This window comes from Plectropomus leopardus, chromosome 3, assembly GCF_026936395.1.
Source record: "Plectropomus leopardus strain MGB_pleo_1.0 chromosome 3, ASM2693639v1, whole genome shotgun sequence".
NCBI lineage: Eukaryota > Metazoa > Chordata > Actinopteri > Perciformes > Serranidae > Plectropomus > Plectropomus leopardus.
Window position 1 is genome coordinate 33,866,471 of NC_142178.1, and position 24,905 is coordinate 33,891,375.

General features: G+C 41.0%; 1 protein-coding gene and 1 long non-coding RNA gene across 2 annotated transcripts in view; one reads left to right on the forward strand and one right to left on the reverse strand.

Annotated features, from left to right (window-relative positions):
* LOC121941621 (ATP binding cassette subfamily C member 6a) overlaps positions 1 to 24,905 on the reverse strand; it is a 36,400-nt gene that overhangs the window by 3,290 nt on the left and 8,205 nt on the right. The window contains exons 4-27 of the mRNA XM_042484448.2: positions 20,745 to 20,882; positions 15,578 to 15,700; positions 14,488 to 14,549; positions 14,219 to 14,350; positions 12,196 to 12,402; positions 10,020 to 10,197; positions 9,645 to 9,806; positions 9,464 to 9,556; positions 8,720 to 8,923; positions 8,138 to 8,284; positions 7,263 to 7,350; positions 6,644 to 6,713; positions 6,420 to 6,546; positions 6,146 to 6,322; positions 5,364 to 5,531; positions 4,976 to 5,159; positions 4,173 to 4,257; positions 3,972 to 4,089; positions 3,606 to 3,813; positions 2,983 to 3,293; positions 2,506 to 2,705; positions 2,164 to 2,290; positions 320 to 421; positions 56 to 202 (exon numbers count right to left, since the gene is read on the reverse strand). Coding sequence (XP_042340382.1) covers positions 56 to 202; positions 320 to 421; positions 2,164 to 2,290; positions 2,506 to 2,705; positions 2,983 to 3,293; positions 3,606 to 3,813; positions 3,972 to 4,089; positions 4,173 to 4,257; positions 4,976 to 5,159; positions 5,364 to 5,531; positions 6,146 to 6,322; positions 6,420 to 6,546; positions 6,644 to 6,713; positions 7,263 to 7,350; positions 8,138 to 8,284; positions 8,720 to 8,923; positions 9,464 to 9,556; positions 9,645 to 9,806; positions 10,020 to 10,197; positions 12,196 to 12,402; positions 14,219 to 14,350; positions 14,488 to 14,549; positions 15,578 to 15,700; positions 20,745 to 20,882 — 3,558 coding nt within the window. The remainder of the gene's footprint in view (positions 1 to 55; positions 203 to 319; positions 422 to 2,163; positions 2,291 to 2,505; positions 2,706 to 2,982; positions 3,294 to 3,605; positions 3,814 to 3,971; positions 4,090 to 4,172; positions 4,258 to 4,975; positions 5,160 to 5,363; positions 5,532 to 6,145; positions 6,323 to 6,419; positions 6,547 to 6,643; positions 6,714 to 7,262; positions 7,351 to 8,137; positions 8,285 to 8,719; positions 8,924 to 9,463; positions 9,557 to 9,644; positions 9,807 to 10,019; positions 10,198 to 12,195; positions 12,403 to 14,218; positions 14,351 to 14,487; positions 14,550 to 15,577; positions 15,701 to 20,744; positions 20,883 to 24,905) is intronic.
* Positions 89 to 22,437, forward strand: LOC121941622 (uncharacterized). The gene is made up of 3 exons (XR_015775796.1): positions 89 to 224; positions 6,467 to 6,572; positions 20,948 to 22,437. It is a non-coding gene; the product is annotated as an uncharacterized LOC121941622 (long non-coding RNA).

Here is a 24,905-nt window from a genome sequence, read left to right on the forward strand (position 1 = left end):
TCAGTTCAATGTAAGTAATCCTTGTAAAGAGTATTTTTCATACAAGATGACTCACCCTCTCTCTTTCATGAATATTCAAGGTAATGCCCTTCAGAGCCAACTCAAGACCTTTACGGTACTGCAGCCCGTAGTCCTGGAACTCGATGGTACCTCTCTGGGGCCAAGCCTGGGGCAGAGAGCTTCCCTCTATACTCCAACTCGCCTGAATGAGACAATAAGAAAATGTGAGTACAAAACAAAGATGCCCTCTTGTTGTTTGGTGTTGGATTAGGTGTCCTGAGCAGTGATATGTTTGCACGAGCGGGATGGGAACACTGACCTCTTTAGCGGTTTCGGCATACTCATTGACTCGCTCCACAGAAACAATGTTGTTTTCCACATCAGTCCAGGATCTCACGATCCAACTCAGGATGCCAGTCACCTGCAATGTCCAACACAATGAGGATTATTTTAGTTTATTTGCACATACATGTATACATGTAAAAAAAGACTGCAATGATTTTAAAAAGGTTGAACATTGTGCAGGAGAGCTTAGAAGCCAAAGGTGGCTTATGAAGATACATCCCCTATTAATTAACAATAATTATACTTTATTTCATAATTAATCATTTCAAGACAAAGCAATAATACAAAATTAATAGAAATGTAAACAAAGTAAATTATAAATAAATTAAGGTAATAAATGAAACTTAGATCTCCAAGTAGGACTGTGATACAGGGTGCTAATCCTAATACTTTACTACCACTCTTTGCACAGTAGGTCACCACTTATATATTGTGTATATCACTAACTTGTATGTTGTTAATTTTATTTTTTATGAATTTACCAAGACTTCTTATTGTGCTTTGTATTTCTGCTTTTAAGTAGCCCATACAGTATGTTGTTGTATGTGTGTTTTTTATGGGATGTGCTATGGTGAAGGCTCATTTTTATGTGCATCTTTATGGCATGTGTTTTGGTGAAACCAAAGGCAAATTTTAACATTGTGGACAATAAAGTTTACATATTGGTATTCGTAAATACAAGTTGAGATGCATTACACACAAAGCCACAAAGTTTTATGAATCTTTAAATCGTTAGAGTACTTTTAAGATGTTTTTTGAATAGTGTAGATGTTGTAGAGGTTTAAATCACTTTCTATCCTGACTAAAAATGCATTTGCTGATGGAGCAGAGCAGTGTATTTATATTCCACTTTTTCCAGTTTAACCTCTAATTGCCACATGCAGCCTGCGACTGGAGGGAAGTCCCGCAGTGCTGCGTGGTGTGTGAAATTCTTTGATGTTAATAAGTCGGGTATTGGATCATCTCCAGAACAGCAAGGAAACACTCAATTTAGGCAGTTTTTCCCCTTTATTTAACTACATTGATCTTCTCTTAATGAGTGCACCTGACCAGTGTCTGGAGAAGTTGGACACTGTATGCTGTTGTGCTTTATGTTTTATTACTGGCTGTGAAAATCACGTACACTTTATACTCTATTCTGCAGCTACATGGCCATTTTTGTATGTCCACAGACTTAAGGATTGGTTGGTTTTCATATACGGGGTTCCCACACAAGTTCATGTACAAAATTTAAAAACTTTTCCATGACTTTGTAAAGACCTGTAATGACATTTTTTTCTTCCTTGACCTACTTGCCGGACGCTTTTCAAACATACCAGATTAAAACTCCATATAATCACAATTTCAGCTAGCTGGCATACATGAAGGGAGAGACGGGACGAGAGGGGAATATTACGCAATGGTAAACAAAAAGTCCCCCTTTAACGCATATTGGTGTACATTTATCTATAGTGACTGAAAATAAATTAGCTGCTATGTTGCAGGGTATTCATGGGAGATTACTGTAACAATTTCATTACACACAACAAAATTCAATGACTTTTGCAAAACTTACAGTGATTTTCAATAAATTTGATGACTTTTCCAGGCATAGAAAATGTGATGGTGAAATTCCATTAATAATTTGGGTTTCCATGACCATAATAACCCTGATTATGACAATTTTTTTTGTATTGCATTTTAACTGGATGTTGTATTTGCTCCTTTGTGGTGTGTGACAGTTGTGTTTGTGTTTATTGTTGTAAAAGTGTTTATGCTGACCTGCTGGCGAGGTCACTCAGAGCTACTGTGTGAGAATGTGTGTTTGTGGTCTCTTACCTGAAGGGAGTGTGACACAGCCAAACCAACTATGCCTGGGCTCAGGGTTCCTTTTCCCCACACAGAGAGAATGGCAGCAGCGAGAACCACACCATTACCAATAAACTCCAGATTGACTGCCAGCCACCTGCGGATAAAAAATGGATTTAGCTGTGGGAAGGCAAGAACCAAAATGTGTCCCCATTACGAAAGCCAGAAGTCATTTTGTGTAACCATGTAACATAAAGCAATCGCAGCAAATACTGGTGCTATGAATCACTGCCATCCTTCTTGAACTGCAACCGAGCAAAAAAATGTATAAATGAAATGAAAGCACATCATAATCATAGCACATCATCTCACCGGGTAGCCACAAATCGGGGGAAGTAGGATGTCTGATTGAAGTCGACCCTCTCATTAGCCTGCTGAATGAACCTGGATTGCTCGCCAAAGGCCCGTATGACGCTGGCGCCCTGCACCGTCTCGTTGAAGTGGGTGTAGATGGGCGAGCGGCTCACAGCTTCCAGCCTCCGCAGCTGACAGGATGTGGCAACGTAGAAGCTCTGTAGCCCACAGTGGAAAAGAAAAACGCCGGCTTTAATGAGTGAAACCAAGAGGGAGCGCTGAGGGCTTTCCCATAATTCATAGTGAATGTGTGTTACATCTATGTCAGCACGTGGGGGAACAAAACACAAGTGAATGGCAAAATCAGCAGGGTTGGTTTTGGAGCGCGGAGCTTTCCAATAACACTCTGAAATGGAACCCAGACATACAAATGCCAAAGAAAAATAAAGATCAAAGTCATTCGTGGTGAGCTGAAATGTTGGTGGGAAAATGTACCTGGACGAAGGCGTAAAGGAAAGCGAGAGGCAGGAGGATCACGGCTGCGAAGGGCGTCGCCATCAGCACAATGATGCAGACCTCCATGAGTTTGAAGACATAGCTCAACATCATCTTCAAGCCATCTGGAACCATGCAGTCAATGGCGTCAATTTCTTTGGCGAAGCGGTTGAGCAGGTTGCCGCTGGGCGTGCACTCGAAGAAAGACATGGGAGAGCGCAGCACGTTGATGAGCAGGTCCATGTGCAAGTGGCGGGAGGCAATGATGCCGCAGATGGAGATGGCGACAGTTGTACCGAAGATGGCGATACCTGAGGAGGAGTGAAAGATGTTTGATGAAATCCGGTGAACTTTAAAGGTTGTTTTAACCATTTTTTATCACCTGGTTTATTTTTTTTTTGAGAGGAATAGATCTCTGCGAATAATGTGGCTCCCAGTAAAAAGCTCCTGACCAATGAACACTGAAGGAAGTCTAAATGGGAGAAGTTTCAGCTGGTTTCACTTTACAGTCCTCACCACTAGATGCCATGAAATCCCCCACTAAATCTTACACACTCCTCTTTAACAAAAACACTGTCAACTGTTTATTTGTAGAGTTTGAGCCATGAGCTTAATAAACTGACCTTGTACAAAGCCCAGTGCCCCGAACACAGTCAGTTTGAGGTCTGCATCGATCTGGGTGCCGTTAACAACGGGGTCGTCAGCCCACATGCTGAGCCAATAGTTGTAGGCCAGTGAGGCGCCTTGCTGAAAAGCGTACAGGAATACGATGGGAATGATGATGGCCAAGCCGATGGTCTTGAAGTACTTCTTGTACATCGACAACCTCACCTGTTGTAGAACAACAAAAAAAAATGTACCAGTCATTCTCCGCTGGTTTGCCTTTATATCAACAATTTTATGTTTTATGTTCTTGCAAAGCTGCAAAAACTGATTTTGGGCTACTGATGCCCAATTTGGCAAGCTCAAAAGCCATGTTTCAGACTTACCCTTCCTGTACGAGCCTTGTCAGCCTCAGTTAGCTTGCCCAAGTCCTCAGGTACCTGTTCCTGGTCGGTTTCAGATACAGGCTCCATGTTCTGCAGGTTGGTATTCGTGGTGTCACCCCTGGAGGAGGTCAGAGGTCAGTTTCGTAAAGATGCTTGGGATGCCAAACATCTTTATGACAATTTAAAGGTTTGTTTACATACCCAATGAGCTGCTCCTGTGACAAGTCTCTGGAGAATGGCATGAAATCAACCATGCTGAGACGAGCATTGGACCTCCTTGAACCAGCTACGAGAAAAAGACAGTTTTTAATTGTGATGAGTGCTTGCTTGAAGTCAAGCTGTCCTCATGCACTGTGTAATGTAATGTAATGTAATCAGGAAAGCTGTAGTCACATGACCAATGTGGTAATGGGAGTTAAACAATACAGGACTTTCCCCCAGAAGACTGGTGTTTGTGTCCCGTGTGAAAACAAGTGAATTTAAGTTATTTTAACATTTGTCTTCACCATGTTTCCTTTCCTAACTCAAACTGCAAAGCTTAACTTGCCTAACTTACCCAACCTACGTAACTTAACATGAAATACATAACGTGACAACCCCATCGTAGCAGATTATGAGACAATGGCCTCCTGGGCACAGATATGCAAAAGGCCCAAACTCCTCTTCTACACAAGAGCAAGACACACAGACTTTGAGGTAATTTTAGATCAGTTTTGGTTATTTGTGTCATTTCGTGTCTCTCTTTGCCTGCTTTTCCAGTTTTTGTTGTTATCTTGTCTCTTTGCGGTTCCTTGGCATCTCTAAGTAGCCTTTTGTGTCTTTTTGTGGTGCTTTTGAGTCTTTTTTTGCTTGAGTGACATTTTGAAAGTGAAAGGCAAGGGGCTTCCCTACATTTTGGGCCTGTGTCCAGTAGGCCTGTTCAGTAACACATCCATTAATGCCATTCGTAGGATGTTAGATATCATACAAACCCTTGTATGAGGATATGTTGCAGTGTTTCTCACCTCTTTGAATGGCGCTCTCTTTTCGCTCTGTGCTGGCGAAAGTGTGAATGAACTCGGCGAAGGCGCCATGGCGGCTAAGGAGCTCCTGGTAAGAGCCGCTCTCTGTGATTTCTCCGTCTCCCAGGACGAGGATGAGGTCAGCTTGTGGCAGGAAGCTCATCCCATGGGTCACTAGGATGCGGGTCTGTAAAGCAAGCCACAAAAGTCAGAAAAATAGCATGTAAGCACAATCCAACACTGAATTGAGGCTTTCGTGAAAACTAAAGTGTCAGCAAAGTGGTGGTTTCCACATTATGACAACAATGGCGCTGGCCACGTGCTCGGTGTAGGTATTGTAAAACCATGTTTTGACATTTTGCTACTGAATTGGTTTTGTTAAATACATTACCTTGTCTCTGAGGACTCCTTTTGGTCCAATGACTTTGTCAAAGATGTGTTGTCCTACGTGTGCATCAACAGCAGACAGAGGATCATCCATGAGATAAACATCAGCCTTTCTGTAGACAGCCCTGGCCAGGCTCACCCTCTGCTTCTGCCCACCTGAGAGGTTCAATCCCTGCATGGACACAATTACTCAAAAGTTTAGATAAAACTTACAGAATTTGATTACAGATTCTCACAGATTAACCCTTTGAAACCTGGAGTGACATCACTTTTCTTGTGCTGCTTTCAGATGCCTTTTACAAGTCTCTAAACCTTTGAATCTGGAGCATATTTGTTCGATTCTTTCAAAAACATGGGAAAAAGGCAACGAGCACTTGATAAGAATGTTGCACAAATTGCAAGAAAGTAGTAGATTTTTAAAAATATAAAAAAATAATTAAAAAGCTAGGGAAAAAACAAAAAATCTAGGGAAACTACAACTGTATTGTAATTATCATAATAACATTTTAAATGATGTTATAGAAAATGTATAGAATTTTAATCACTTTTTTCAGGTCATTCTGGGGTTTTTTGTTTTTACTTTTTTTCCATTTTTTTTGCAGATTTTTGGGTAATTTTCCTTAAATTTTTTTCCTTGTCCCTTTAAAAAAAATTCTTGTCATTTTTTGTGTCAATTATTCTTAAGTTGGTTTTTGCCGTCCTTCCATGTTTGTGAAAACAATTTGACCAACTTATTGAGGTTTCAAAGGATTAATTTAATTCCCATTTCTCCGTTGCTACATGTACCTTCTCTCCGATTTCTGTAGCATCTCCCGCAGGTAGGATGTCCAGATCGGGCAGCAGCGCACAGGCGTCCAGCACTCGGTGGTACCATGTTTTGAGCTTCTCACGGCCAAATATGATGTTGTCTTGAACTGTGGCGTTCTGGATCCAGGCCTGCTGAGGCACATACGCCACAGAGCCCTGTGGAGACAGATGTTAAAAGAAAGACTGTCAATATTTATTAAATTAAAACCCACAACTAGGAATAGAGCTTGCACGTGGAGCATGATCTCAGTACCTTAACAGTGACTCGGCCGCTTCTTTTCTCTGTTTCACCGAGCATAGCGGACAACAAAGAGGACTTTCCACTACCCACATGTCCGACCACAGCAACCAGGGAACCTCGTGGCACACGGATACTGATCCTGTCAACAAAGAAAGTCATTCTACTGTAAGTCTCTCTTTGTTTTTACTGTAGATTTAGTCATTTGTTTTATTCTCTTTTTTTTAAACAACTCATACCTTTTGAGACATGGCGGGCCCTCTGCAGACCAGCTGAAAGTGCCGTTTTCTATCACCACATCTTCTCCATCTAAACAAGAAAAAAGGCATAAAACACTGAATACAGGACATGTTCTTCCAACCTGAGCCACAAACAAACTTTCAAAACAAAATTCCCCCTTGAAGTTACTCGTCAGAGTGCAGCCTGGGCGTAATTACAAGTGAATTTGCTTAATCATACAAATTACAGAGCTGTTGCTTTTTCACAAGCTCTCTTAGGAAGTGTTGACAGAGTACAGACAGAGGAGGACTGCAGTATTTTTTAAAAATTTCTCCATGATTCATATGTCTGAATTCATGCTGTGATTTATGTTCAACCACTAAATGGGAACATCCTATAATTACGCTGTCTACCAGTCAGCCTGGGACCCAGGAAGTGACAGTGCACATGATCCATACAAGACTGTGGTGCTCCACAGATATAAACAACAAAATCTTGTGGGCTGCTCATATTGATTATGGCAGCCTGTGATTTCAGGCAATATGGGGAACAAATTGTGAAAATTGGTTAAATTAAACAGGCGCAGGATGGTAGCTTGTTCATTTCATGTCAAAGTTTGAACATGGGTGGGGTTCTTACCAGAACTCAATGGAGCCTTTGAGACATTGTCCACTTTGAGCTCCTCTGAGCACAGGTACTTTCCCAGACGTCTCAGTGAAACCATGGCCTGCAACAGAGTCAGCGGTTAGACCTACATCCACCATATGGCAGAGTTATTATAGTTCTGTATTTTCTCGTTATTTTTCGTTTTTAATTTTTCATTCAGTTTCGTTTCAGTTACTTTCCAGAGTTGGTTTCCCAGTTTCACTTGAGTTTTTACTGAATAAAGTCTTTAAGTTTTAGTTTAGTTTTTATTAGTTTCAGTATTTCAGGGTCCCTGTTTTTCCTTATAATGTCTTAAAAAGCAATTAATTCATTAATGAAAAAAGGCCTTAATTGGTATTAAAATGTCATAAATTAAGCTTTCAACAATCTTAAAAATGCCAAGAAGAGGAAAGTAGTATTTTATTGGTACAAGGCAATGCATACAAGGCTAGGTGTATTTTATGCAAAATATTTTTCATTTAATTTCTCTGCACATGGCATCTAGTGGTGAGGTTGTAGACTGCAACCAACGGAGACTTTTGCCGTTTGCCAAATGTGTAGGAGAACCGTGGTGGCTGATGTGAAAATGGGAGTGGACCTATCTAGAACTAGTGTTTGGTTTGTCTGTTCTGTTTGTCTGTAGAAACATGACGGACTTGATTGACAAGCACATACTTCATATATAGGTGTGAATGGCTAGTCTAAGGTGACAAAAACACAACAATTCTTATTTTCTGGCGTTTTTAAACTAATGAACCTGGACCTTTAAATATATCACCTAATGTGGGACCATGGAAGTACCCCATCAGGCACCACAGATAGACAAAACATCTCCAAACATCACAAGTTTATATTAAAATGTCACCTACCTGCATAGTAGTGCTTATAGCGAATGGAAGTTGGCTGAGTGGGGTCTTCAGGATGTTGATCAGCGCCATTGAGACAAAAACTTTCTGTGCATCCAGGACGTTCCTGTCGTCGAGTGTCACGTAGACACCAAACATGGCAAAGGCAATCTTGGGAGAAAAAAAGATGCTTAATGTTACCTGTACAGGCAAAAACTTGTGAGATGGATAATCTTCAGAATCACAGTTCAAAGGATAAGGCTGGTATTATTTTAAATTTCTATAATTGTCAATATATCCCAAGAAAGAGTAAAATCAACAGCAATGCATCAGTCTGTCTCGCAGAAGTCTTTGACTTCCCCGCCCTGTCTGAGGCACTCAGCAGAAAGCGCTCCTGAACATATGAAACTTTAACAGGTCGCAAATATATCATTTTCTTGCTTTGTTTCATTGTTTTTGCCACGCTAGCAGCACAGCTCTTTAATTATTTTTTTTTCTATTATGATGTTAATTGACCTTGTACAAAGCTAAGCCCATGAAACACAGTGAGTTTGAGGTCTGTAAGTAGCCTTCTTATTAGCAGCTGTTTCAGTTTGGGGCTCTTACCAAGAAAGATGATGAGTTGAAGGATGCGATGGAGATGGAATAAAGGATTTGAGACTTCTTCAAGGCTTTGAGCTCCTTTTCTCTGTGGCCCAAAACCTGCTCCAGGAAGGCCTTTTCCCAGGCGTAAAACTTTAAGATCTTTATTCCATTCAGGATCTCATTCATCAGTCTGATGCGTCCGTCCATGAACTTCATTTGAATCTCCTGTTGACCGACAATGTAGTTTTACTTTAAAAAAAAAAACCAAAAACTGTGGCACAGTGGAAAGACAATTACCAGACCAAAGCAAATACATGCATTTGTGAACATGGGTTTGTCTGCCCTCATTACAGCTGTAGTTTTCCTGAACATCATAGAGCTTGTTTAATTCGGCAAGAATTTATTGCTTGTTACATTTTGGTGATTTTTACAACACGGAAACAACAAAGGGGCCAGGAATGCGGTCACTGCGTTCAAGACTAAGTTCGATTAAATTGGCATCCAAATTTACAGAACCGTCTGTTGTTTTTCCAAAGAAATGAAAAATGATGTCCTCCTACTGCCCACCCTTTCCTTTCATTGTTTTTCAAACACGTTATATGGGGCAGACATCAAAAGGACAAGAGAGAATGTACCATCCAGGCCAAACACCCACGCGGCTCTTCAGCCACTATCTAAACCAGCTGTGGCATCCCTGACCTAACATGCCAGATGTCAGGGCTACTGGAGCGAAAAGTGTGAAGGATTCCAGTAACTGCTCTTTACCTGCAGCTTGCTTCTTTTCTTCGCTATGAATCCGTTGAGTGGAAAAATGAGAATGACAGTGGCGATTCCCGCCAGAGCCGATGGGCCGAGGTGCTGCATGAAAACAAAGAATGAAATTGTGTCAACGGCATTTCAGTTAAAATGCACAAATGAGCGCCATTGTGAAAACTCTTCGACATACCTGCCAGAGGAAGAAGAGACACAGAGCAATTTCGATAGGAGCCAGCCAGACAGCGTTGAAGTACACCACAAAGTCCATGAGCTTCTGAGTGTCTGCCGAAACCAGATTCACAATCTCGCCCACAGTGCAAGTCCTCCTGGCAGCACTGTTTATCACCAAAGACTGGACAACAAAAGAGACAAACACATTTTAGTCCTCAGTTGTCCGATATAAATTTAATCCCTCGTAAAGATTTCAGATGATCATTCATCTTAGGTAAAAGCTCTTCATCATATGCTGTTTTTCCTGTCTGAAAAGAGAGACCGCTTTTGTTTTCGCTATTTAAAACTTAAATTATGTAGAGGTCAGTGGCTACATGTCCGTGTATTTACCTACCTTCCTGTAAACCAAGCCCATAACAGCGGTCTTGACCCTCATTCCCACTGTGAAGCAAGTGTACATGTACTGATGGTTGAAGAGGGACTGGAGACAGGACAGCAGGAACATTAAAGTGGCGTAGAAGTAGCCTTTCCACAGCGGAGCATCTTCGTCTCTCATGAAATCCAGAAGAAGACTGCGCAGGAAGAGAGTTAGAAGATTAATCTGCATGTTCAGCAGTTGACACACAATTTTTAGTGCACTTATGTAAAGGCATGGCATCTCGTGGTGAGGATTGCAAATTGCAAGTAGCTGAAACTTCTCCGGGTTAGAATTCCTTCTGTGTTCAGGGGGTGACATGCAACAAAGGGATGCGGGTCAAAAAGTTAGAGGAAGTTAGAGGCCGTCCCACCATTTTGATACTTTTGCGAGGCAATATCGAATCGATACATAGACGCCAAGTATTAATTTTTTATCACATAAATTATTAATATTACAAAACACTATAAAACTCTTGGTAGCCTACTAGAATTAGAAAATAATTGATACAATTTTCTGCAAAAAAATGATTTAAGTGGATGAACAGACTGATTGCAATACACTGTCGCAATACTCACTATATCGCAGCACATTTAATATTGCAGTACCATTGTATTGTGACTTAAATATTGTGATAATATCATATTGTGGAACCTCTGGTGATTCCCACCCCTACTATCTGGAACCACTGTGTTTGGTTTGTCTGTTCGTGGCTACTGCAGAAACATGGCGGTGCAACATCACTGTGGGTGAGACTGACGTATAGATATAAACGACGCATTCTGAGGTAATGAAGACACAATGATTCTTATTTTCTTCTTCTTCTTACACAGACGATAATACACTTGAGAAAACGTACTTATTGTATTTTGTTCCATTTCTGCCAATATATCCCCATAATTCCTACACACTGGACCTACAGGTCATGACCATACTGTATGAAAACCCTATTTCTATGTATGAATTTCCCTGGAAAGCAATGAATGAACAGCTTTTTACCCTGTCAACATGCTTTTTTTTTACTGTGTTTTTCATTCAGTGTGGTATTATGGGACTTTCATTGTGCTCCCTAAACCAGTGGCCATGAGCGCTGCTGCGGCGGCTGGCTGGCTGGTCCGCACAAAGTAGTTCGGGTTGCACAACAGTGCTCAGCTTGTGGCCGGGCTGCCCTCACACTTGGCCAGCGGCTCCCTTATTGTGGCCCGACAGCATTTCTGCCATTTAGAGCCTCCTCTCGCTCTCCGCCTGTCCTCCTTACTGGAGCACAGAGGTTCTGTGGTCTCGTCTACTTTTCCTGCTCACAGCTCCATGACCGTAATTAACACTTCCACTGATTCTGAGCTGTGCATCAACAACAACATTCCAGTCTGGCTAGTGGGACTGTGTGGCGGGTGGCGGGTCGGCCATGACCTGTTTTCACTGTTGCCAGCTTCTGTTGTTGTTTAGTTGTCTGAGTCACAAATCATTGAAACAAGACAATGAAGGTGATATTTGAGGTAATAACCGAGGAGTTGTTGACACAGTAACATATATCTTAAGTGTTTTTATTTTGCCTTTATTTGCTAAACCCATGTTTCTCTAAATGATCATACCAGGAAAATCTAATCTCTTTCACTTAAATCTCTTAGCGGAATTGGAGAGTTCATCCCCCCAAAACCACAATAAAACCTATTTTTACTTTGGCCTGGACTGCAGTTCATCCAGGTAATTTCAGTCTAAGCTGAGGTTTGGAAATATTGGCTGCAGCTTTTCTTAATACAGTGCATTCAATGCCATTTGGTTTGTGGGACTCCGAGCACTGAAAAAGTTATATTTGAAAAACTCAACAACAACATCTCTTTCCAAATAAAGTCACTTGTGATTGCAACTTTCTTATGAGCGGTTTTATTGAGAACTTTTTTTTTATCAAAGCACAACTGCAAGATTTCTATCTTGATGCAAAACAAACTATACACAAGATTTTTTGTGGATTATTTTGTTATTTTGGCCGCTGTCTGCACCGCAAACCAAACACCGCTGCGCTTCATGGTGCTGGGTCGAGGTACAGTTAATATCTCCAAACACTGACAAATTACACCACAGCTATTTATTGCCAGATTGCGCTCATGGTGAGAGCAGATTTAGGTTTTTGGTGCACTCTTCCTGTAAGTCTTACCTGAGCACCTGTGGGATGGCGAACATGAAGGCATCGTGGAATATTATACACAGGGTACCGGTCAGAAAGTATGGGCCGAACTTGCGTGCCAGCGTCCTGAGCAGGAAGAAGCCGGAGCTCTGCTCCTTCTGCAGCTTCCTGAGGAGTTGAGCTTGGTCTGGCAATCTGCTCCCCAGCGCCACGCCCGACGCTAAGGCCTTCTCCTGCCTGCCAGAGGGAGAGAGTGCACGCAGTTACAGACAACACATCTGTGTCAGAGATGCCCCAACATGATGCTGGCGCCTTTTAAGTCTTTAATGTAAAACAGATTGTGAAAAAATAATCCCTGTTGATCTTCAGACTGTCACTGATGGACTCAAGAATTCGCCAGCAGTAAAAAGTATTATTCACTGACATAATTATTGGACTTAACGAGGGATCTTCAAAGCGCTGGATCATGTTAACAAGCTATGGCACAGGGCTCTTTTCTTCACATTATGGTACTGTCCTCAAGGGACTCTTTTGGAGCTATTTTTGGCCCCAAATGCCTCTGGTGATGAGATGTCCCGAATTTCGATTTACCGCAATCATGGCTAAGTCATGCTCTGCTCGGGTCATTAATTCAACCGACGTTTGACCACACTGCAGTAAAATGGGGCTGATTCTTTGGCTGTCAAGCTGTGACAATAGCAGGACACTATATGGTGAATCACACGCCAGAGTCAAAGTAGCAAGCCCTATGAGCCGGAGGAAAACGAAAACGTGCATATCCTGCACGTGTCTTTTCTCTGTGAGGTTTAGTCCTGTGCTGCGTGTTTGTTCATGGTACAACTAAAAGCTGATAAAGAGAAGATAAGGCCGTCAATCACAGGGCTCAGTTAAAACAGCAGATTTGATCTAAATAAGTCAATTTGCTTTCCACGAAGAGCACTACATATTGAAAACATGATGTGTCCTTCTTTTAGTGTCTTCTGTGACTCTAGATGGAGAGATTTAAATAACTCAGGATATGTGACTAAGATTATATTTTCATCAGGATTATCTTGGCTATTGGTTACATTATGAGAAATGTAGTGATTTTTGGAAATCAGGTTTGTGATGAAATAGCTGCAAAACTATCAACAATCCCATCAGCCTGAGCTGTACATCGTGTTTTGTGCTTATTAGCAAATTTTATGATAATAGGCTAAACTAAACATGTTAGCACTGTGAGACTCTTAGTCTTGTTTAAAAAAACAGTTCACCCCAGAATCAAAAATACATATTTTCCCTCTTACCTTACCTTTCCACTATTTATCAGTCTAGATTATTTTACTGTGAGTTGCAGAGTGAATGCTGGTCATAGACATGTCTGCCTTCTTTCTAATATAATGAAACTAGATGGCACTCGGCTTGTGGTGCTCAAAGCGCCCTTAAATACATTTTAGAAAATCTTCATGATCCTGTTATGATAATCCGCAGACCTCGTTGTTAACAGCTTCATGTAGGAACTATTTTCTTTCTATGGAAGTACTCCTGCCAACCGTATCACAACACAGGGGGAACCGTGACTCAACTCATTGACAAGAGGCTTGTGACAGCTCGAGATGTAAACATTAATGGTGTCTTTCTCAGCTGAGCTGTAACATTAGCTAGCTCAGTGGTGGAAGTAAGCAGTACATGCACATTTCTGTCTACACTGTGATATGGTTGGTGGGTGTAGTTTGGTAGAAAGAATATAGTTCCTACATGTAACTGATCATATCAAGATCTGTGGATTATCTTGAGTAACTGGATCATGATTTCTGGAGAGAGACATTGCTGTTGATTTCTTTCAGATCTGTTTTCCTGGCGCTTTGAGAGCCACAAGCCGAGTGCCATCTAGTTCCATTATATTGGAGAGAAGACAGACATCTCTACGGCCGATATCTCCAACACTCAGCAACTCGTACCAAAACAATTTAGACTTTTAAATAGCACTACACGTGAGAGTCTCCCAACAAGTTCACTAAACCCCTGGGGTTCCCCTATAAACTGCAAAACATCAATTATCAGGCGTTCTCACTTTTGAAGTTTGGCACATTCGTCCACCCAGTCCTCCTCCAGCTCAGAGATGATCTTCCGTGACCTGTCTTCCTCCCTCAGTGTCCACAGGTCCTCTGCTGCCAGCGGTGTGCGATATCCTTTCACAACAAGCCTGAGGAGGGAGCGAGGAGATGATTCATTGACGTAATCGTCAACAAAACACACATATTATTGTAAACAAGTACAAACTGTTGCTGGAGTGAGTCAGCCGAAGCTAAAAAATTAAGGGGTTTTGAAGAACCATCTTACCCAGTGAACCACCAGAAGAGGATCTTTGACAGGAAAGAGGCATCTTTCACTGGGCAGGGATTCTGCAACAGATTAGAGACCAGACTCACTGTTGTTTTCGCAGTAAATCTCTCACCACTTAAAGGATTTCGGGGACACACGCAGCTCGACAGTCGGTTGAATGGCGCACTTAAAGGAGTGTGTTTAATGATGCTAATGTGTGTACAGTCAGGTGGTCCATTGTGGGGAGCAGAGGCCGTGAACTCCCACAGGACAGAATAAATAGAGTTCAGTGTTAGCTCATGGTGACGTTTTGAGGTCAGACAGAGCGGAAATGTGTCATCACAAGCTGCCCGACAAGTGCAGCACACACGCAGACGCACAGAGAGGTTTGTCCTCTCACGCACGCTTTATGGCATCTCTCCACCCTGACACCCCCTCACCAGGGTGTTTGCTCTCTTCATTACCGGCGCTCTAACTCTTAGTCCCCTCACTTCCTCTTTTCCTGTGAGTAACTCTAGCCAGAGCGGGAGAGGAGGAGGTGGAGGAAGACAAGGAGGACACACCAAGGAACGACCAATGGGTGTGTCCACCACGCCAGACTGCGGCTTCTGCACCCTCAGCCTCCTCACTGCCGGCCAAGAGTTTCTTAGGGACTTTTCCAGCTATTTTGATTGTTTATCGCTGGGTAAATATGACGTCACACGTCTGTTTGATTGATTGGAAGCTCATTTTCATTCACCTGTCAGCTCTTCTGAGTCAGTTTGAGCTCGACAAAGTTTCGTCATGTTTGAGTAAGATCTGTATTAAGTAATGCCTGCGCTGCTGTGCGGCCACGGACTCTTAAGCAGCGGTTGTGATGTTATCCAACACTGATGAGTCGCACTGACGGTATGCAGGAGAACAACGACAAACACACATTCACACTCCCCTCATAGGAAGCGATGGAGTGAGAGTGGAAGGAGCGAGGGAGGTGAATCACATCATTTCCTCCAAAAGGGGAGAAATGTCTTGACAGCAAAAGTTGAAAACCACAAGATAGCTGCTCAGGCGTTTTCTTTCCTGGGTGTTTTTTTTTTGACGGAAGTGGGATACATTCTCCTCTGCCTACCTTTTCCAAGACGGTTTTTCCCTCTGGAGGCTGGTCCGCAAAACAGCACAGGATGAGCTGGGCCAGTTGGATTGTGAAGTAGGAGAAGAAGGCGATGTATCGCACGATATCGGAGGCAATGCCCTGTGGAAAAAGAGAGCACAGAACTCTGAAGCCTGGAGTGACATCACTTTTCTTGTGCTGTATTCAGACGCCTTTCAGAGGTATTTTAATCTTTGAACTCTGAGCAAAGTGATTATTGATTTCTTTTAAAAACATGGGGAAAAAGACAATAAGCAACTTGGCAAGAGATGTCCTGCAAATTACCAGAAATATATATAAAAAAAAAATTTTAATTTCTTTTTCTGTGCTGATTTACAGATAATTTTTTGACTTTTTACTGATTTATTGCTAATTTCAGGATCAGTTGCTTATTGTCTTCTTCCAATGTTTTTGAAAGAAATCAAAAATTTGCTCAGGTCTCAAAGGGTTAAGGCTGCTGAAAAGCACCAGTCTCTTAGCCAGAGTTTATTTGTTTAAGCTATTCCAGACACGTTTCGCAAGTCGGGCTTTTATTTTAAACCAGCCACGCAATTAATTGGCTTTGTGGCCGAGTGAATCCCACAGAAAAATAACATTGTTTTTAAATAAGGACACAAGGTTTTCAACATGATCAAACTGTGTTTTGGTTGTTTCATCTCTTTCAACAACATTTTTACAAATCACATAACATCCTGTGATATACAGCGTCATTTATCTCCGCTGTGGCTTTGTGTGCAGTTTTACAACAACATGGAAATTCATTAGTTTTCCCATGCCTACACATTGTATAGCAGCGGATATGGTTTATATACCAACATCACAGACACCATAAAGAGTATTTTAAGACCTGTAGGCTAAATCGGAGTGAAAACCAGAAGTCTTTAATGGTGTTCTTTATATAAATGAAGCGATAGTTAAAACTGCCTCTCAGTCACGCTAACAGCCCGTATCTGTAAATAGGGAGATTGTGGTTTTACAAACCAGCACTCTTGCATTCAGTCAAGGCAGCAGCTGTGATATTAACCACTGGACGACTTTTGTGAAATGTAGGACTTACGTGTTATTCTTAACATACAGAAATTGTGGGTTTGGAAGAGCCATTGTTTACTACTGGGTCAAGGCCCCTGCCACAGCCAGTGTATTGTGTAACAGAACGGGTATGCATGAAAGTCAGAGCCACGGTAAACAGTAAAACGACTTTCTCTGAAAAGTGTGGTGCTGTGCCCAGAAAGTAGATACGAAAGGGCCAAATGGATCCAACCACACAGTGAAAAACAGGGTCAGGATGGTCGGAGAGTGGGTGGTGAAAATGTAGGTCAAGCGACTAAGAATGGCTAAGGGTCCGCAAACATGAACTCAATCAACTCGAGCCATCAACACTGCAATGTGAATTATACACTTTCTATATAAATATTTAGAAAATGTGTCAGTGCAATATGTAAATGTGAGGCGACACAGCAGACCAAGAAAAACTGCTGAGCTGTGCTGCTACACTGTTGTTCTTAGATAAAAATAGACTGCTTTTCTCAGACAAAAAAGGTATTGTCCTGCAATATTACAAGTTTCAGTAACTAGGTTGTAGTAAAATATTCAAAGTGTAACATTAACACGTGGAAAAACACCTGTCAAATGTGCTAGAGCCAGCAGCTGGTTGGCTTAGCTTAGCACAGAGACTGGAAACGGGGAAACATCTAGCCTGGATCTGTCCAAAGGTAACAATCTTCCTACCAGCAGCTCTGGGTCACTAATTAACCAACACATTATATCTTGTTTGTTTATTTCATACAAGAAAACATAGCTTATTGACGTATTTATGCCTCTGGCCAAAAAATAAAAGTATAAACCCATGTAAAAAACCACAGGTTTTATTTACACCCTTTATTTTTGTATATTCTTTGGTCGGATTAAACGAACAAGATATATAATATTATTTAGTGAGTTTTAGAGGTGCTATGAAGGCTACCTGTTTCCCTGTTTCTGGCCTTTGTGCTAAATCAAACTAATTAGATTAGCTGGTTTTGAAAATGCTAATGTGTGCATGAAGCCATATATGCTCTTCTTCCACGGTTTAAAATTACAGTCATCGTTGCTTCTGCATCATTAGGCCTTTAGAGCAGGCACAATAGTGACTCTGTTGGCTGAGCCGTCTACCTCCAGTTTAGTGCTCTGCTAACTTGAATGGGGATAAAATGGTTTAATCTTGCGGCTCATAGAGATTTTCCAAATGTTATCAGATGTTTCCTAACAGTCTTATAAGGGAAGCGAATCATTTTATGGTGGTTGTAATACTCAAAAAAATGTATCCACTGATTAACAGACGACTCTCTCCCCATGTAAGTCAATGGAAAAGGGTCTTTTTGGGCCCAACTGCATCACGTGATGGACCTAGGAGATGCAGTTCCACTGTTTGGCCACTACAGAAATTGGCTTCAACTCTTGGCGCACTTCTTCATACATGGAATAGTAATCGTGGAGCATTTGGGGTCAGTGCTGCCACTTTGAAAGAGTCAGTATACGTAGCTAGCTGTCAGTCTCTGGGAGTGAAGTGAAAAGCCTTTGCTCCATCTTATGAACTTTGTTGTTTTAGTAGTTGTTTTTACAGAGGGGTGCAGGAATTACTTCCAAAACCCAGAAATGAATTAGCATTTTTGCACTTATGGTTCCCCTGTCTCAACGTTAATGGGTTTTTGTATGGAACAGATTCCTGATATAGGCTAAGATTTTTATGATTTGTTCTACAGCATACAATACGTCAGTAAAAACCCCACTAGGGAATTTTGAAGCTTTTCTGTTTTGTAAAAAAGGCGTTTGCTAAAAAATGGCTAAATGGGACTACAGAGCATCATCAGGTCAAACACAGCCTTATAGACTCGCTGTGGTTTGTTGATAGCCTAATGTTAGTTTTTTTCCCCTTGTAATTGGATTTATGCTTAAAAACATAAAAGTGGGGAAATTTAGGCTATCTTGTTAATGAAAACATCAAGAATCATAAACTTTTGTTTGCATCAGAGATTATTTTCTGCAACAATCCAAAATCCAAGTAAAAAAGCAATTTTTGGGCAATGCTTACTTCTTGGTTGGCTGACAAAAAAATGTTGTCCCTGCGGCACTTTGTTATCTTCAGTGCAACTTTTGAGTGTATCTTCTGCAAATCTGGCACAGCACACAATTTAATTTCAATTTAATTTAGTAGTGTTCTCTCACATGACCAAAAGACAATGGAAGATCTTAAGAAAATTGATTAAGAAAACTAATATGGATGCAAATTTAGTTAATCAAGATGTAGATATACAATCTGGTGGAGAAATATATGGGTGGTCATGTGTGTATCCTGTGTGCACGCGTGTGGTTAAATGAAATGAAAACATCTGCGTCTAAATTCTAAAAGGCCTCGCATTATGTGCGGATGCATAGATTTCCATCTGGCTGTGTTTACGGCAGTGTAGGCCCATAAACACAGCGCTGACGTTCCTCTGGTCTGACCCTGGGCTGCCATGTCTCACCAGCATTTATCCCAGGGCCATCATTACTCTCCCCCAAGCAGTGTGGGAATGTCACACTGAGGACGATAAAACAGAAATATGGATGTGTGTGTGTTTGTGTGTTTTTTATAGAAATGCAAATGCGACTGCCCCACGGCTTCGCGCGCTTAAATAGAAACTTACCCCATACAACAATGATTGCAGTGTCTGACACGAGACGCAGGAAGAAAAGGGAAAACTTAAACACACATGGGCTTGACCAGAATTGGCAGTGTCATCCTCCAGCACTTGGTTAACTTTGGGTTACCTTGGTTGAAATATGGGGATGAAACAGAAACTCTTTGCTGACACGGGGCATATCTCAAGCTGTGCTGCTGGAGTCTTGTGTCTAGACTTTTTGTAGGAGGAGACCTGATTAGATGTCCCTTCATACAGTTTTGACACTGTGAGTTCATCAGGTTCAAACCTGACAAACACATTCACTTTGCCTCTAAATTATTCCTTATTTCTAATATAATAATTATATATTATATTATATAATTATAAATTCTAATATAAATAGTTTTTGGGTGCTTGAAATATACATATAGTAAAGCTAATACATACAGTAAGACACCGTGATGATATTTTACTAAATGGTATAATATAGTGTTGATATTCTATATTAATTATTGGACTAAAGTAGAGATTCTCAGCTTGCTTTGCACAAGGCCACTTTTGCAAAGTGACAGGAAACCAAGGGCCATTTAAAGGTCTTGTGTATAAGATTTAGGAGAATATAATGGCAGAAATGGACTCTAATGTAAGTATTTTTCTTTCGTGTATAATCACCTGAGAATAAGAACTGTCATGTTTTCGTTACCTTAGAATGAGATAAATGTCTACATAGAGAGCGGAGATCAACATGTTTCACTGCCATGTTTCTACAGAAGCCCAGAAAGGACAAACCAAGCAGTGGCTCTAGTTAATAGCCCTTCAGAAAAAAACAGCATAAGAAAAACACTAATTTTTTTTTACGTGAAGCAGTTTTATCCTGTGTTTTGACTAGTTTAAATCAATAGATCCATTTGCTTCGGAGAGAAAGAGACTTCTGCAAATAATATGGCTCCTGGTAAAAACCTCCTCAATGTCTAAATCTTAAGTACAGCCGAACACCTCCGGAGAACATGCATTTGTAACATGAGACTGCTTTATTCTGTGTTTTTACTGGTTTAAATGACCAGGCTTGTTTGTTTTGGAGGAGAAACGACCTCTTGGCTCCCAGTAAAAAACAATAATTACTGAGGGAATTTTAACCGGGAGTTCACACTTGGCACATTGGAGAAGTTTTACCTGGTTGCAATCTGCAATCCTTTCCACTAGATGGCACTAAATCCTACACACTGCTCCTTTAATAAATTAATTGTAGCCCTGTGCAGTTCAGGTGTGCGTAGGAGTATTTTTTAGGATTTTAAGAACATTCAGGGCTTAGTCAGGTCCTCTGCTGAGCTAGAGTTTGTTTTTGGATAAACAAGCTTGATTTTAATGCTTTTTTTATGCACTCTGGTACCTTATTTACACTCCAAATACAAACGTATTCCCAGCATGATTCAGTTTATTTTTATTGTGAATTATAAAATGGTCATCAGGACCCTGAACTGAGTGCGACTGGAGAAAAGACATACCTCATCCATGGCCAGCTGGATCTTCGCTCTGAGAGGCACCAGGGAACAGACGACAGCCAAGACCCAGAACAGGAAGAGGAACACAGAGGAACGACAGCCTCTTATTCTTTCCAACTGGATGATGCATAAGGCCAAGATCTAAGGAGAGACAAAAAAAAAAACACTCTGGCTAATTCAAGAATTCACGTGTGTGTCTCTTACAGCACAGGAGAGGAAACTACTTCATCCCCCGAGCCAGAAAGCACTCAAATCCGTGATGCAGCGTTTAAGAAGAGCCTGGAGCGACTCAACAAAGACACAGCAAGGGCAAGAAAATGTACTTTTCAAGTATGAATTGACTTTTTGAAACTCAAATCTTATTTACATACCAATGAGCTTTTCTGTTATAATTACTATTACGTCTAAATTCAAACTCTTTTCTTTTTCATGGTGAAATTTTCTTCTTTTCTTTTTAAAGTAAAGCCATATCTCTCCTGTATTAAATGTCACTGCCAACGTTTAACAGAGCATAGTGGGTATAATCAGATTTAGTCTGATCTAATGCAGCCGGCAGCGGTTTTGAGAAAGAACTCGGGTTCCTGGGGTTTCCCTGGCCGCAGGCGCAGATGTGATGTGGCTGACTTTCGACTATAAAAAAATGACACATCTATGGTATGCCACACGCCCTGCACACAGTGTTTAATGTTATTCTATACGTTCTTTTAAAAGAACACAATATACTGTGATGTTTTTTTTTGTTTTGTTTTTAAAAAAAAGCCTGATTCGATGTCTGGACACAACTGTCTGTCTGTCCTCAGAGGAGTCAAACCACTATAATTGGTCCCTCTCTGAGTGGTTGGCCAAGTGAGACGTCACTTTGTCATGCCAGCTCATCACCAAGTGGGAAGAAAGCGGGTTCAGGTTTCATAATGACAACCACATTGGTTACTTTGGGATGAGCCGCAGTACTGTCCTGTTATAAACCATAGTGACCTGGTAATTATATAAGATTTTCACATCAACAATCTTATACATTTTATGGGGAGACGTGTAGAGATTTCTGTGTGGTGGTCAAGAGGGTGAACATCTTTACGTGCTCTGGTGGGTATGAGCAATGTACAGGGTTTTCATTTACTTTCTGTGGTAACACACTGATTATTTATTCTTTGGTTCATTCATTTTCCCTAAACACTCGATACTTGCTAGCTTACTGAAGGATGAAAACAGACAGTCTCGTACAGTCATACCTATGGGGAATTTAGAGTCTCCAGCCCACCTGACTGGATGCTGGTGCCAAAAGGGCACCTATAGACGGGATGCAAACAACATCCCAACTCAAAGCACGTGAATATCCAAGTATTTGATGTGCTTCAGGGATGAAAACATCCTGAATACGCTACTTAGTTGTAACTTTAGTAGAGTTTTGCTTCCATAGTTGACTAATTTTCAACATAAGCTGTATTAATTGATTTTTGGCCATTTGATGCAACAAGCTGTAGACAAAATATTGACTTACTTTGACTTAGTTTTCATTGCAAACATGGTAACAAGTTGCTTATTTGCTCATCCAACCATTATGAAGTGACATTAGCATTCATTCAGAGTCGTGTCTGTGTCCACCATACGAATATAAGTCCAATGTTCACTCTCTTTTCAGCTCTAATTTGGTCTCCACTTACTCTTGAAGGACATATATGTCTCTTAAGCTACTCAATGCTCCGTTGTTTCACCACCTTGTTGCTAACCTTGTCTGTGTGCTGTCTGGTGAGGGTCATGTAGCGTTCAGTACATACCTATATATATATATATATATATATATATATATACACACATTTTTTCTTACGTTTCTTTTCGTGTCTGGGAATGAGCTTAAGGGATGCCATAAAACCTACATAATGAACTAAAAGATGCTAAAAAAGTCCTGTAGAGTAGAGGGGAGCTGCAGAGCCGGTGGATAATTCTCTGTGGGTTCGTCACAATGAGCCTGTTACATTACGCATAGTCATTTAGTCCACGCTTGATTTAACACTGGGACAGCCAGTGGCGTCTGTATAGCTAAAACAGCTAATTGGTATTATTTACTCGTTATAAGAACTAGTCAGTTTCAATGTACAAGAAGTTGTAGAATGATAAATAAATGTATGTTAAAAGTTCATTTATTTATCATTCTGCAGCATGGAGTTGTATATAGAAATGCCAAAGCTGTATCTCCTTTATGTTACTCAAAAAATGACAACATGGTAAAAAAATAAATAAAATAAAGGAAGAAACGTACTTTGATTGAGAAGGTTAGCATTTGTCTTATGCTGCAGCTCTTTTACCTGCTGGCGCCTATGGGCATAAGTAGCCCTTTTCCTAAATTTGGCCTTATCGTGACAATTTTTAACAATATGTGTTGCTACATAGCACACTTTTATGAAAAGTCATTGACTCGAGAACTTAAATATTTTATTGAAACTGAGGTGCACATAATCAAAAACAGCCACGAGTAAATTTTACCCATTGGGGATTCTCATGTTAAAGATATATTATGGAAATTTTTCTTTAAACAACAATGTATGGAATCATACAGAAGTAAACCTTCTCAATCATCACTTATGGCCCAGTAGAGATCTTTAATAGGGTATTTTGGCCTGTGCTTGTTTCTTCTTATTGTCTGTGTTTGGGAGATTTATGTACCCCCGCTCGTTTGAGGTTGTGGCTGTATAACAAAAAGGTAGTGATCAGGTGTCAGACTGTACACAGCAGGCATCCAAAGAGACCTCATGCTGAAAAACGCTATACCGAGTTGAAATGGGGAAATCAGAGTGAATCTCATGTTAGCTTTTACATTTACTTTTGCTGACAGTCCTGCAAAGAAAACCTTTAAAAATATTGATTACTGCAGTTTTAAGTATTATTCTATTCAGTTAACAAGACTTTTGCTAAAATACAGTTTTTACAATCTAAATATAGATGTCCTAATGCTGCACGTTTTTTCTCCCTCTAGTTCTGAAGTCAAGTCTTCGATGTGACTGCACATCTGCGACATCAGTCAGCCCCACAGTGTCTCCGTCAGCAGCAGGAAGCTCACGGTAAGAACTTTATGTCCTCGACTGCTGGTACTTTACGTCCTAAGTTTTTGAGGTTGCGGCTGCAGCATCCCCCTCCAAACTCCACCGTAAGTGAGGAAATCATATAGCTGACCTTGGGTCAGCATCTGAGGGTAACGACCCTCCTATTTCAAGCCTTCCGGTCTGACTTGCCATAATGCTGCAAACCATCAACCATCAGAAGAAGTCAGTGGGTGGAACTAAGACCATCACTGAGCCCCAAATCAAAACCCTACCTTGTAATTACTTGGGAAATGCAGTGCTGGGGAAGGAATACAACTTTTACGTCATGGTATTCCTGATTATAGTCAGTGTCATGTGTGTACTTTTCATCAATAGCGACCACGATTCGTTCATGGGCTGAATACTGTTCCCATACATTAACTTAAAGTTGAAGGGCAACAAAATATGTTGGTCGCGGCAACAGGAGCGCAGTGTTCCAGGCCTGCACACAAACGGGTGGTAGTGGGCAGCTACAATCAACCTCAAGGAAATTATATCTTTTAATATAGGTCTGGCAAGTACATTTAAAGATCGCTAACAGGCTTTTAATGTGATGTAAGCTCTTATATGATGTATGAATCTAGATGTTTGCTGTCTTTCCCACTGGTCCGACAAATGATATCCTCAAAATAAACAACCTTTTTTAAAAAAATACATCCCTCAACACAAGAGCCGTCTCAGTGTATTTTTACTCAAACACGTGCTGCTATTTACTCAAGAGTCTGCAGAGACCACAGGTGGGGAAGGCTGTCTGACTCGGAGAGACTGTGCAGGACCTGTATACGGCTGCAGAGAGAGGAAGCTTTGTGTGTAAAAGTATACGGTTCTGTGCGTCAGCTTTAGAGGCTTTCTGGGCTACAGCAGCTCTTCCTGTGCGGACTCAGCATCCTGGCACTGCATTGTAATTCTTACATCACTCCTGCTCAGCATAAACAGCATTTTTAAATTTCCCGTGCCACCCATGTTGGCAGCCACTGCGCCCCTCTTCTGTTTGCTCCTACTCGTCGGTTAAGTATCATTTGAAATCTGCAGAAAATGAGTGGGATTGATGTTCTGAGAAACATTCGGGGTTGTTTCCATCAACACA